Consider the following 14,147-nt stretch of genomic DNA (forward strand, 5'->3'; position numbering starts at 1 on the left):
AAGGGCTTTTGCCTGAAATATCGATTTTCCTGCTCCTTGGATGCTGCCTGACCTGCTGTGCTTTTCCAGCACCATTCTAATCTTGACTCCATGTTTACAGAGCCGAGTAGAACACTGGCATAAGAACAGAGGAAGACCATTCAGCCCTTCAGGCAGGTTTTCCCATTTAATTTGATCATGCCTGTGGGATTCCCGGCTTCTCGACAGATGATAGTGAATTTGCAGTCTGACTCCCTTAATGGCTCAGTTGGTAAGCACAGCATGTAGCAGCCATATAGATCTGAAGGTTCAAGGTTCAATCCTTGGTTCAAGATTGGGTTAAGCCTCTAGAGTCGAATAGGCCACTAGCATGTGCCTGGTGTCACACAGGAAGAGCAGACAGCAAGTGTGCATGTGTGTCAGCAAGAATCAACTGGAGTCAACAGCAAGAGTCAATTGTCAAGGAAAAGATGTAGTGAATCTCTAATGCTGTTTTTTCATCCCTTTATAACAGGGACAGTCTCAACTTGAACCAGAGCAGAAGATGCAGAAAGCCCAAAGGTTGAGAAAGGATCAGAAGGACAAGCAAACGAAGAAGCAGCAGAAACTGAAAGGGAAACAGCAGAAGTTGCAGCTCGGGCAGGAGATGAAGAAACCCATCGAAGACCTGTATTTAACTGATCACAAGGTAAACCTCTATCTGACACCAAACCTAGAGCCACCTGCGAAAGGAAAAGGTCACGCTCATATAGTACATGCTATGTAAAACAGTGATTACTCCTTTGAGTCCAAGCATTCATTATTTTCCCTCAATTTTATTATCAGAAAGTGTTTATGACTGTCAGACTTAGTGAATGAAATTAGTACATCATTTAAGTGTTTGCGCATCGTCTGGAAGCTTAGAAAGCAAGTGTCACTAGGCCATTCAACAATATTGGTCATCTGAACCTGATCCTGTTCTACATACCATGCCAACTGAGAGTCAGTCAGGACTGAGGACTGGGAACCCTGACTGATTGTTCCATAACCTATTCCAAGTGATCATTGTAGTGCCCACACTAGTACCTCGGGTGAAACCAGTGATCTGGCCACAAAACAGGATTCAAACCTGGCACCGTTTCTGGTTGGTGCTGTTTGCTGTTGCACCATTTAGTGACTGAACTGGCTGATCTGGGGCGATACAAGCAAGCTCAACATTCCTGAGGTCAGGAGTGGAAAAGCTCAGAGATGCGATGATCAATACTCATTTACGCAATACTAGAATGTCTGCATGAGCAGACAACATGTTGCTTTCTCTGCTATTGCTCTTGACTGTGGTATGCTCATTGTTGAGAGTTCTATGACCTACTCACTTTTGAGGCTTCTTGGAGAGTGGTTTCTTGGCTGAGATACCAGAAGTATTGCCAACTCTGGATGGATGTGAAATGAAAATGTAGCATCCTGGTGTCTCCAGGAATTAATCCAGGATTGGGAACCCTAACCATAACGCTTTAACCCAGTGAGTCAGTACCCTCAGATAAGGAAAGTAGATAAGGAGCTAGTGAATTTAGAGTTGTGGTGGTGTCAAATGTTGAAGGAGTTGTTTAACTTTGCTTTAGATATTTCTGAAGGTTTACTGTTACTCCATGCAATAATAATGGAGATGGTGTGGTTACCTGGGTATGCAATTCTGCCATATTCATAGATAGTCCTCCATTTTTCTTCCAGCCTTTGCCGGAGTTTGTCCCCATTCCAGGCCTGGTGCTTTCTGGCCGTGCCTTTTCTAACTGTCTCATAGTCATTGAGTTTTTGCACAACTATGGCAAGGTGCTCGGCTTCGACCCCAGTAGGGATGTGCCAAGCTTGAATACACTCCAGGAAGGGCTGCTGAATGTTGGAGACAATATGGCTGATATCCAGGATCTGCTCATTCGATTACTCCAGATTGCAGTGCTCGATCCAGGACTGCCACATAAATACCAGGTATGGAGACTGAACAAGTGACTGTGTTCCAAATTCTCCAGCCAAACCAAATGTAGCAGCACAGAGAGAAGGTTGGCTGATGGGTACAGAAATGAGAGTTAGGGTCAATAAGTGTTGCTCCAGTTGGAAATGGGTTGGACATACTGTACCCACAAAGCTCAGTGTTAATTATATATCAGCTCTGTTCAATTTTATTAATGTGGTGGGCATTAGGTAGGTGTTCAACCATCTTCACTTGCTTCATCAATGACCTACCCTCTGTTATAAGGTCAGAACAGTTTGGGAAAGCCAATCTTAGCAGGACTTATACACTTAATGGTAAGGTCCTGGGGAATGTTGCTGAACAAAGAGACCTTGGAGTGCAGGTTTATAGCTCCTTGAAAGTGGAGTCGCAGCTAGATAGGATAGTGAAGGAGGTGTTTGGTATGCTTTCCTTTATTGGTCAGAGTTTTGCGTATAGGAGTTAAGAGGTCATGTTGTGGCTGTATAGGACATTGGTTAGGCTACTATTGGAATATTGCATGCAATTCTGGTCTCCTTCCTATCGGAAAGATGTTGTGAAACTTGAAAGGGTTCAGAAAAGATTTTCAAGGATGTTTCCAGGGTTGGAGGATTTGAGCCATAGGGAGAGGCTGAACAGGCTGGGGCTGTTTTCCCTGGAGTGTCGGAGGCTGAGGGTTGACAATTTCGAGGTTTACAAAATTATGAGGGGCATGTATAGGGTAAAGAGACAAAATCTTTTCCCTGGGATGGGGGAGTCCAGAACTAGAGGGCATAGGTTTAGGGTGAGAGGGGAAAGATATAAAAGAGACCTCAGGGGCAATGTTTTCATGCAGAGGGTGGTACGCGTGTGGAATGAGTTGCCAGAGGAAGTGGTAGAGGCTGGTACAATTGCAACATTTAAAAGGCATTTGGATGGGTATATGAATAGGAAGGGTTTGGAGGGATATGGGCCGGGTGTTGGCGGGTGGGACTAGATTGGGTTGGGATATCTGATTGGTATGGAGTGGGACTAGATTGGGTTGGTATGCACGGGTTGGACCGAAGGGTCTGTTTCTGTGCTGTACATCTCTATGACTCTAAGTGGGGATGTTCACTGTTGATTGCACAATGTTCAGCACCATTGACATCTCCTCAGATATTGAAGCAATCCATGTTCAAATGCATCAAGACTTGGAAAATATCCATGCTTTGGCTGATAAGTGGCTAGTAAAATTCACACCCTGCAAGTACTAGGAAATAACCATCTCAAACAAGAGAGAATCCAGCCATCACTCTGTTACTGATTTTCCCTCACTATCAATATCCTGGGAGCTACCATTGACCAGAAATTGAACTGGACTAGCCATATAAATACAGTGGCTAAACGAGCAAGTCTGAGGTGACACACCCTGCAATAAGTCCCTCACCACCTCACTCCCCAAAGCCTGTCCACTATCTACAAAGGCACAAGTCAGGAGTGTGATGGAATACACCATCCAAGACATACACCATACACCATGGGGTGGCATGATGGCTCAGTGGTTCGCACTGCTGCCTCACAGCACCAGGGTCCCAGGTTCAATTCCAGCCTTGGGCGACTGACTGTGTGGAGTTTGCACATTCTCCCTGTGTCTGCGTGGGTTTCCTCCGGGTGCTCTAGTTTCCTCCCACAGTCCAAAGATGTGCAGATCAGGTGAATTGGCCATTCTAAATTGCCCAGAGCGTTAGGTACATTAGTCAGAGGGAAATGGGGCTGGGTGGGTTACTCTTCGGAGGGTCGGTGTGGGCTTGTTGGGCCGAAGGGCCTGTTTCCACACTGTAGGGAATCTAATCTAAAACAGAATGGGCGAACATATAACAAATGTTTTGGTTGACGAACATTTTTTTATATAGAGAAGTGTGAAACAATACATTTTGAATGGGGAATACACAGTGGTAAGGGATTCCGATATATAATACCCTGGAAGTGTAGAAAGGTAAAGCTGTAAATATGGTAGCATTTCAGCTTTTATAAATTCAGTGAAGACCTATAGAAAAGCACAAAGCCAAAAATGTAATATATTAGTAGAAGACAGTGTTCAGTGACAGCTAGGTTTTGAGAGCCACAGACATTAGAGCCACACAGGGTGGACAGCATAGGTTCATCAGGATGATGCGAAAGATGGCAACTAGTTATACAGAGAAATTTGAGAATCTGATTTGCACTGAAGCAGAGAAGTCTAAGAGGAGAGTTTATTGAGGTTTTTAAATAAGCAAGGGCCTTGATAGGGTGAATTGGCAAAGAGTCTTCCTTCTAATTAAGAAATTTGTAATCAGAGTTGCTCTTAGCTGTTCGCTCTGTGACCTGCTATGGTCCTAGAAACCCCATTTACCCCCCCCCCCCCACCGAGAGAGAGAGAGAGAGAGAGACACACACACACACTCCTACTCTAACTTCAACCTTTTGAGCATTGTTTATTGTGCATTAAGACTTCACCATATATGTTATGTCCTGTGCAATCTCTTACAGTATAGCAAGATTCTATTATTGGAAACAAATGGACTTGTATGGAATAGTCAGCATGTAAGGGGGAAGGTCTTGTCTCTCAAATTTCATTGAGTTTTTTTAAAGAAGTGACAAAGTTGATTGATGAGAGCAGGGCAGTGGATGTTGTCAACATGGACAACAGTTGCGGATAGTGAGGAAGGTTGTCGAAGGATACAGCAGCATACAGATCAGTTGGAAAGTTGGGCAGAGAAAGATGGAGTTGGTGATACATTTTGGGGGGGCCAAATGCAAGAGAAAAATATACAGCAAGTGGCAGGACCTGTAGTAGAATTGATACAAGAACGGATCTTGGGGTGGATGCAAGTCCCTGAATTCATTAAGCACTGGGCTCTGATGCCCTGCATATTGTTAACAGGACACAAACTGAGGTGAAAGGCTTTTCAAAAGTTGTTTTGACTCGAGTTTAGGAGGGTGGGGGTTGAGCTGAGAGAAGCATATAAAATTGCGAGGCATGGATAAGATGGGGTCAGTCAGAGTCTTTTTACACAGAGGTGTGGGTAGGTGCTTGGAAAGTATTGCCAAAGGAGGTGGGAGAAGCAGATATGACGGCAACATTTAAGAGGCATTTAGACAGACAAATGAACGGTCAAGGATACGGACCATGTGTAGGCAGATGGGATTAGTTTAGAATGGCATCATGGTTGGCACAGACATGGTGGGCTGAAGGGCCTGTTCCTGTGTTATACTATTCTATGATCTATAGTCCTGCATATTGAGCTGAAGCAAGCTTTATACTTTACATGTTGTATATGTAGCTTTCCCATATGTGGTGTGTAATCAATCAAATCCTTCACTTTTCCAGTCAGTAACATTTCTTGGGCAACGAATCTGTGATATTGGAATCAACCGGGATAATGTGTCAGAAGTGCTGCGGATTTTCCTGGAGTCTTACGGTGCTGAAACAGAGCTTTGTGAAGGGCTGAAAAGCAAATCATTCCAGGCACACTGCTCTGAGAAAAAGGCAGCAGTGCTAGCCTTCCTCGTCAATGAGCTGCTGGGGAGCAGCATAGTGATAAGGTAGGAGGCAAAACGTGGTACTTGCTTAACTTGCAGAAGAGCCAGCCATTGATTGTAGTTAATACTGGCTCTGCTGACACATTTTTGAAAAAGGGAGAGGTCATTTCAGAGCTGAAAATGTGTTGCTGGAAAATCGCAGCAGGTCAGGCAGCATCCAAGGAGCAGGAGAGTCGACGTTTCGGGCATGAGCCCTTCTCGAGGTCATTTCATAGTCTGTACTGAGTTAGCAGATCTTTGTCATTTTCTCTCTTGCTGGCTCTGGTGTGAATTACCAGAACAGTTCAGGTGTCTCTTCTGGAGCTAACCCTTCATAGTGTCCAGGCTCCAGTGACTGAATTGATTTTGCATTTTGTCTCTGGGCTAGTTCCAACACGGTTGAAATTAGTGCCTAACTTGAGTGAGTGTGAGCCCTTATCCTTGTGCTTTGTAAGTTGGGTTAGGAGCCTATTGGAGGAGAAACCGGCCTGAGCCAAACTCCTCATAGCTGCAATGGCTGCTCTCAAAACAGCCAATCGGAATGGAGCACCTGGAAGAAGGAACTAGATAATTGAGAAAAAGAATCTAAAGACAATATGCAAAGCATGAAGAAAGCGATGATATTAAAGCGTGGCTCTTGATTTGATCTGTGCAGGGAAATAGATAAAAACATAGATCATCGTGCCAACATTCGGAAGAACAAGTGGATCGTGGATGGCAAACTGAGGAGGTAAGGTATTCCATTTCCAGTCCCTTTAGAAGCACCAAAAAAGGTTTTATCATAATGAGTGGATCTGGACCTCAGGGATTCCTTCTTAAAACAAAGTATGCTAATTTATATTCTCTTTCCTGTTTCTTCCCAATGCAACACTGAAACTGTGATAACAACAGCAAATGAATGAGTGACATGCAGTCTGGTGTCTGAGCTGGTCAAGACCATGTGTGACAAGGAGGCTGCGATAACTGGACCTTGGTTTTTAATTGTAATCTGCCTCCGAAGCCTTTGGTACGAGAAACATTCTGGTGTTGAGTACCTCTTCCAATGTGGCACCATTAAGATTGAGGCAATTTAGGATTGAGGGTGTGGGCATGGTGGCTCAGTGGTTAGCACTGCTGCCTCACAGCACCAGGGTCCTGGGTTCGATTCCAGCCTTGGGCAACTGTCTGTGTGGAGTTTGCACATTCTCCCCGTGTCTGCGTTGGTTTCAACTGGGTGCTCTGGTTTCCTCCCACAATCTAAAGATGTGCAGGTTAAGTGAATTGGTCATGCTAAATTGCCCCATAGTGTTCAGGGATGTGTTAGTTAGGAGTAAATGTAGAGTAGGTTGGTATGGGTTTGTTGGGCCGAAGGGCCTGTTTCCACACTGTAGGGATTCTATGATTAACAGAGTGCTGAATTGTGCATGTGAACCTGGATCATAATTTGGTGCCTTCTTACTCTGACCATTTTTCAAGCTATGAATCATCATCAAATGCTCATTTCCTCGGTATGTGTGACAGTTCTGAACTCATATGTACTTTCTTTTGTACACACTCATTAACCAAGTGTTGCAGCAGGACTAGCTGTTAATTAAGCTTTTTTCCATAAGCTCAGTGTCTCCTCCAATCCAGAATTCTCACAATGTCACAAATCACCATCTCCGTTCTCCTGCTGGGTCATGTGTTGCCTGAAGCATTGCAGAGCCATAGACACCAAAAGGTTTCTGGTTCAATCGCAGGCCTGGGTTGACAGATCTCAGCAGGGCAGGGGGAGCTGATGACAATTGGCCTCAGCAGCCACTAGGTTTGTGTGTGTGTGTGTGTTTGTGTGTGTATGATTTGCGCGCCTCTCCCCTCCCCCCAACCTAAGCCCACATTTGGTTTATTCTGGTAGCTTCCTTGCTGTAGCGCAAAAATGATTTTTTTTTATTTGTTCGTGGGATGTAAGCATCACTAGCCAGAGCAGCATTTTTTGTCCATCCCTAATTTCCCAAAGGGCAGTTAAGAGTCAGACACATTGCTGTGAGTCTGGGGTCATCCGTAGGCCAGGCCAAGTGGGGATGGCAAATTTCTTTATTTAAAGGGCACAGTGAACAAGGTGGGTTTTTAAGACAAATCAACAAGATTGCAAATTAGGCAAGCTCTTTATTTCAGTTTTTAAAGAAATTCAAATTCCACCATCTGCTATAGTGGGATTCGAACCTCTGTCCCCAGAGCATTGGCCTGGGTTTGCTCATCCACCTACATTACTGTTGCACCCTTGCCTTCCCTTGCGGCAGATTCCTGACAGGGAGAAACTGGTAGGTTGGCGTTATTTCAAGTTACTTGCATGCAACGAATTGTTTTGTTTGTCAGCCTTGCCACAAGTGAAGATCTTGTCTTATTCTTGCCACACTGCATTTCAGACAATCACCAAGCTCTGGGTTCTGATTCCCTGCTTATCGTTAACAGGACAAAAACTAAGGTGAAAGGCTTTTTTAAAAAAAATTGTTCATTTCTCCTGGTAGGTTAAAGAGAGCTCTGGCAAAGAAGAAAGGAATTCAGGAGGCCGATAGCATTGTGGACAGCAAGAGGCGAAAGCAAGGCCTCTGTCCTGAAGAAGGCCACAACAGTATAGCAGCAAGCACAAGGGCCGAGGAGATTGTGAAGGAGGAAACGAAAGATAAATCATCAGAAAGAAAGATTGATGGAATGATTAAGGTTAAATTATATTTTAGGCTGTTTCCTTAAGCCACCAATTCCTTTTCCCTTTGTCTAGTTTCCTTTTTATGCAATATCCCTTCCCTAGCTGATGCAGCAAAGATAGGAACACTTCCTCTAGCGGCTGTCTATGATTGGTACTGTCAGGTATACAAAAGTGAACTGAAGTCACTCTACCACCAACCCCTGAAAACACCCTTCTCTGCAGATCACTCTGGGAAATATTTGATGCACAGGGTGAGACACACAGTAAATCTTTCTCTATGCAGTGTCCATCAAACACTCCCTGGATATGAACAGTATGAGGTTAGATACAGAGTAAAGCTCCATCAAACACTCCCAGGAAAGGGACAGCACAGGGTTAGTTACAGAGTAAAGATCCCTCTACACTGTCCCCATCAAACACTCTCCAGGGACAGTACAGGGTAAAGCCCTGTTTACACTGTCCCCTCAAACACTCCCACGACAGCGACAGCAAAAAGTTAGATACAGAGTAAAGCTACCTCTACACTGTACCCCATCAAACATTCCCAGGACAGGGACAGCACAGGGTTAAATACAGAGTAAAGCTCTCTCTACACTCTCCCCATCAAACACTCCCAGGGACAGGGACAACACAGCGTTAGATACAGAGTAAAGTTCCCTCTACACCGTTCCCCCCCCCCCCAAACACTCCCAGCGACAGGGACAGCATGGGGTTAGATACAGAGTAAAGCTGTCTCTACACTGTCTCCCCCATTCCCCCCACTCAAACACTCCCAGGACAGGGACAGCACAGGGTTAGATACAGAGTAAAGCTCTCTCTACACTGTTTCCCCCCCCATCAAACACTCCCAGGATAGGGACAGCATGGGGTTAGATACAGAGTAAAGCTCTCTCTACACTCTCCCCCATCAAACACTCCCAGGACAGGGACAGCATGGGGTTAGATACAGAGTAAAGATCCCTCTACACTGTCCCCATCAAACACTCTGTGACAGCACAGGGTAAAGCTCTGTCTACACTATCTGAACAATTGGGTTGAGCTGAATCTTGTAAGGAAGCCTCCAAATGCGTCTCAGCAATATATATTCATTATACACACACACCAGCCATCCGACTGAGCCGTGGGAATGATGTGACATATTTAATCCGAATTGATAAGCACTTTTTCATGGTCAGTTCACAAGCAGCGTGCTTGAGGTTTGTGGTGCAGAGAATGATAGGTCAGAAAACTAAGAATAAAAAACTGCAGCAAAAGAATAGTCTAAAACAATGAATAAGACGGTGTATCTGTTAGTTCTCGCTGTTAATATATGCCTCTCAACTGCCCTTCTTAGATGGATGATCATCCTTCTGCCAGCATTGCTGAATTAAATCGTCAGATCGAGAAACTCAGTAAGGTGAGTAATTATTAATCTGTAGAACGTTAAAAGAAAAGCAAAGGCTCTGATTGAGTAGTGGTTTGTGGTAGAAAATTTTGAATCATTCAGCCAGCAAAACAAAGTATCAGTATTTATCCTCTCGTAATTTTGAAGACAACGTTTGTGAGAAGATTTGTAGCTCGGGTGCTCGTTGTTGTGGTTCTGTTCGCCGAGCTGGGAATTTGTGTTGCAGACGTTTCGTCCCCTGTCTAGGTGACATCCTCAGTGCTTGGGAGCCTCCTGTGAAGCGCTTCTGTGATCTTTCCTCCGACATTTGTAGTGGTTTGAATCTGCCGCTTCCGGTTGTCAGTTCCAGCTGTCCGCTGCAGTGGCCGGTATATTGGGTCCAGGTCGATGTGTTTGTTGATAGAATCTGTGGATGAGTGCCATGCCTCTAGGAATTCCCTGGCTGTTCTCTGTTTGGCTTGTCCTATAATAGTAGTGTTGTCCCAGTCGAATTCACGTTGCTTGTCATCTGCGTGTGTGGCTACTAAGGATAGCTGGTCGTGTCATTTCATGGCTAGTTGGTGTTCATGGATGCGGATCGTTAACTGTCTTCCTGTTTGTCCGATGTAGTGTTTTGTGCAGTCCTTGCATGGGATTTTGTATACTACGTTAGTTTTGCTCATGTTGGGTATCGGGTTCTTTGTCCTGGTGAGTTGTTGTCTGAGAGTGGCTGTTGGTTTGTCTGCTGTTATGAGTCTGTTATGAGTAGTTGTAGTAGTCTGGCTGTCAGTTCAGAAATGTTCTTGATGTATGGTAACGTGGCTAGTCCTTTGGGTTGTGGCATGTCCTCATTCCGTTGTCTTTCCCTTAGGCATGTATTGATGAAATTGCGGGGGTATCCGTTTTTGGCGAATACATTGTAGAGGTGTTCTTCGTCCTCTTTTTGCAGTTCTGGTGTACTGCAGTGTGTTGTGGCCCTTTTGAACAGTGTCTTGATACAACTTCTTTTGTGTGTGTTGGGGTGGTTGCTTTCGTAGTTCAGGACTTGGTCGGTGTGTGTGGCTTTCCTGTATACCTTTGTGGTGAATTCTCCATTCGGTGTTCTCTTTACCATCACGTCTAGGAATGGGAGTTGGTTGTCCTTTTCTTCCTCTCCAGTGAATCTGATTCCTCTGAGTGTGGCGTTGATGATCCGGTGTGTGTTCTCTCTTTCTGTGTTTTTAATTATTACAAAGGTGTCATCTATATATCTGACCCAGAGTTTGGGTTGAATCCTTCCACCATGTGTCAGATACAGACCACCAGTCAACAACCCACAAGCCAGACACACAGCCAGACTGAACGAATTCAGGATGATCCAGGTAATGATTACAGACGCACACAACAGACTACACAAATACAGACAAGAAATTGCGCGCCAAAAATCGTTAATTTCAAAAACCACCAATCAGGAATGGACCCGGACCATAGGACAGAACAGGACCACACACCGCAAAAAAACGGCACTAAAAGAAAAAATGGCCAAACTAACACACAACAGAGAGGATACCACAACACACACCTGGGTTAGAAACCTCTCCCACAGACAGCTCACAGACACGGAAAGAACAATACTGGCCAAGGGACTCAACTACAACCACAGGGACGCCAAGACAGCAGACTTCCTAGCAGCACTAGAATGCACACTCAGGAACAATGGACTGACAGAAGAGACACAACAAACAGTGAGACAAAGTATCGTACCGCTGATAACAAGGAAAAAACAAACACATAACCTCAACACCAAGGAGAGGGAAGCACTAAAATCACTAAGAAACGATAAGAACATAGTCATACTACCAGCAGACAAAGGCAGAATGATGGTCATCCTGGACAAAGCAGACTACATCCAAAAAGTGCAACAACTACTTGCAGATACCAACACCTACCAAAAGGGGGAGTTTGACCCCACCCGACAGCTCACCAATAGGATAAACAACACACTGAGGAACCTGCACAATGAAACCTGAAAGCAACAACACCCCCAGATTCTATGGACTACTTAAAGTGCACAAACCAGACATCCCACTCAGACCCATAGTATCACTACCAGGGACACCATCACCAAACTGGCTAAAGAACTACAACAGAAACTGAAACACCTGATCAGCGGATCCAGACACACCATACAGTCAACACAGGAATTCTTGGACATCATCAGAAATATACACATAGACAAGGAAGAAACTATGGTCTCATTTGATGTAACGGCACTGTTCACCTCTATCGACAAAACCCTAGCCAGAGAAACAATAGCCAACCTGCTGGACATACAGAACAGACAACAGGACATTGAACCTATCAACAAAGACGGCATACTCAAACTACTGGACCTGTGCCTCACAACACACTTCACATTCAACAACCAAATATATGAACACATCAACGGCACACCCATGGGCTCACCCATCTCTGGACTCATAGCAGAAGCGGTAATGCAAAGATTAGAACAAACTGTCTTACCGCAAATTCAACCCAAACTCTGGGTCAGATATGTTGATGACACCTTTATAATCATTAAAAAGACAGAAATAGAGAACACACACCGGATCATCAACGCCACACTCACAGGAATCCGATTCACTAGAGAGAAAGAAAAGGACAACCAACTCCCATTCCTAGACGTGATGGTAGAGAGAACACCGAATGGAGAATTCACCACAAAGGTATATAGGAAAGCCACACACACAGACCAAGTCCTGAGCTACGAAAGCAATCACCCCAACACACACAAAAGAAGTTGTATCAAGACACTGTTCAAAAGGGCCACAACACACTGCAGTACACCAGAACTGCAAAAAGAGGACGAAGAACACCTCTACAATGTATTTGCCAAAAACAGATACCTCCATAATTTCATCAACAGATGCCTAAGGGAAAGACAATGGAATGAGGACATGCCACAACCCAAAGGACTAGCCACGTTACCATACAGCAAGAACATTTCTGAACTGACAGCCAGACAACCACTAGGACTCATAACAGCACACAAACCAACAGCCACTCTCAGACAACAACTCACCAGGACAAAGGACCCGATACCCAGCATGAGCAAAACCAACGTAGTGTATAAAATCCCATGCAAGGACTGCACAAAACACTACATCGGACAAACAGGAAGACAGCTAACGATCCACATCCATGAACACCAACTCGCCACGAAACGACACAACCAGCTATCCTTAGTAGCCACACACACAGATGACAGGTCGACTGGGACAACACTACTGTTATAGGACAAGCCAAACAGAGAACAGCCAGGGAATTCCTAGAGGCATGGCACTCATCCACAGATTCAATCAATAAACATATCGACCTGGACCCAATATACCGACCACTGCAGCGGACAGCTGGAACAGACAACCGGAAGCGGCAGAGACAAGCCACTACAAATGTCGGAGGAAAGATCACAGAAGCGCTTCACAGGAGGCTCCCAAGCACTGAGGATGTCACCTAGACAGGGGACGAAACGTCTGCAACACAAATTCCCAGCTCGGCGAACAGAACCACAACAATTTTGAAGACCTTTATCGCATACAATTTGGTCTCCTTACTTGAGGGTTGTTGTTGTTTGGAATTCTCTACCCAAGAGAACAATGGAGGCTGGGTCATTGAACATATTTGTGGCTGAGTCAGACCAAATTTTAAATAACACTGGAGTCCAGGGTTAGGTGGTAGTAGTGGTGGCGTGGGGAGTGCAACTGGAAAGTGGGAGTTACATGAGCCTGACCGTATGAATTAGAAGGCCATTCAGCTGCTCGGGCCTACTCTGCTATTCACTAAGATCAGAGCTGATCTGATTATTGCCTCAAATCTGCATTCCCACCTCCCCTGATAACCTTTCAACCCCTTGTTTAACCAGAATCTATGTATGTCTGCCTTAAAGATAGTCAAAAATTCTGTTTCCACCACCTTTTCAGGAAGAAACCTCTAAGGACTCAACACACTGAATGAAAATGTTTTGCCTCAACTCTGTTTTAATTGGTTGACCCTTGAACTTTAAACTATGACCCCCTAGTTCTAGATTCTCCCACCAGAGGAAACATCATCTCCACATCCCTCTTGTCAATATCCGTCAACACCTTTCATTTTTCAATCAAGTCACCTCCTGCTTTTCTAAACTCCAGCAGATGCAAGCCCTATGCTGTCTAACCTTTCCTTATATAATAACACTGCCCGCTCCATTCCAGGTATTAGTCTCATAAACCTTCCCTGAACTGCTTCCAAAGCATTTACATCCATCCTTAAATAAGGAGACCAGTACTGTGAATGGCACTCCAAATGCAGTTCCACCAATGCCCCGTCTTCTCGATGTTTGTATTCAGTTTCCCTTGTGATCAATGATACTTACATTATTATAGAATCCCTTAGCTGTCCGAATTACTTGCTGTGCCTGCGTAACTAACCATGACTAAGGCTGTAATTGGATCGGCCACACTGATTGGTAGAGCAGGCTTGAAGAACTGAATGGCCTACTCCAACTCCTTATTATTGGGTTATCTTTCAACTTCCGATGAGCTGCTACTTTACAAAAAGAACCCTTCCTTCTTGAGTCTTTCCTTGCAATTGTAACTTCTCCATCATTGGCAACGAACTATTGAATATACACCACATCT

The 14,147-nt window shown here is 44.7% G+C and overlaps 1 protein-coding gene across 6 annotated transcripts in view; it reads left to right on the forward strand.

Annotated features, from left to right (window-relative positions):
- The window catches only part of LOC140471274 (bromodomain adjacent to zinc finger domain protein 2A-like), a 129,528-nt gene that overhangs the window by 92,088 nt on the left and 23,293 nt on the right, over window positions 1-14,147 (forward strand). For all 6 annotated transcript variants that reach the window (XM_072567244.1, XM_072567240.1, XM_072567243.1 and 3 more), the window contains 6 exons: window positions 494-667; window positions 1,687-1,941; window positions 5,274-5,488; window positions 6,120-6,194; window positions 7,951-8,143; window positions 9,463-9,525. In XM_072567244.1, coding sequence (XP_072423345.1) covers window positions 494-667; window positions 1,687-1,941; window positions 5,274-5,488; window positions 6,120-6,194; window positions 7,951-8,143; window positions 9,463-9,525 — 975 coding nt within the window. The remainder of the gene's footprint in view (window positions 1-493; window positions 668-1,686; window positions 1,942-5,273; window positions 5,489-6,119; window positions 6,195-7,950; window positions 8,144-9,462; window positions 9,526-14,147) is intronic.

This window comes from Chiloscyllium punctatum, chromosome X, assembly GCF_047496795.1.
Source record: "Chiloscyllium punctatum isolate Juve2018m chromosome X, sChiPun1.3, whole genome shotgun sequence".
In the NCBI taxonomy this organism is placed as follows: Eukaryota; Metazoa; Chordata; class Chondrichthyes; order Orectolobiformes; family Hemiscylliidae; genus Chiloscyllium; species Chiloscyllium punctatum.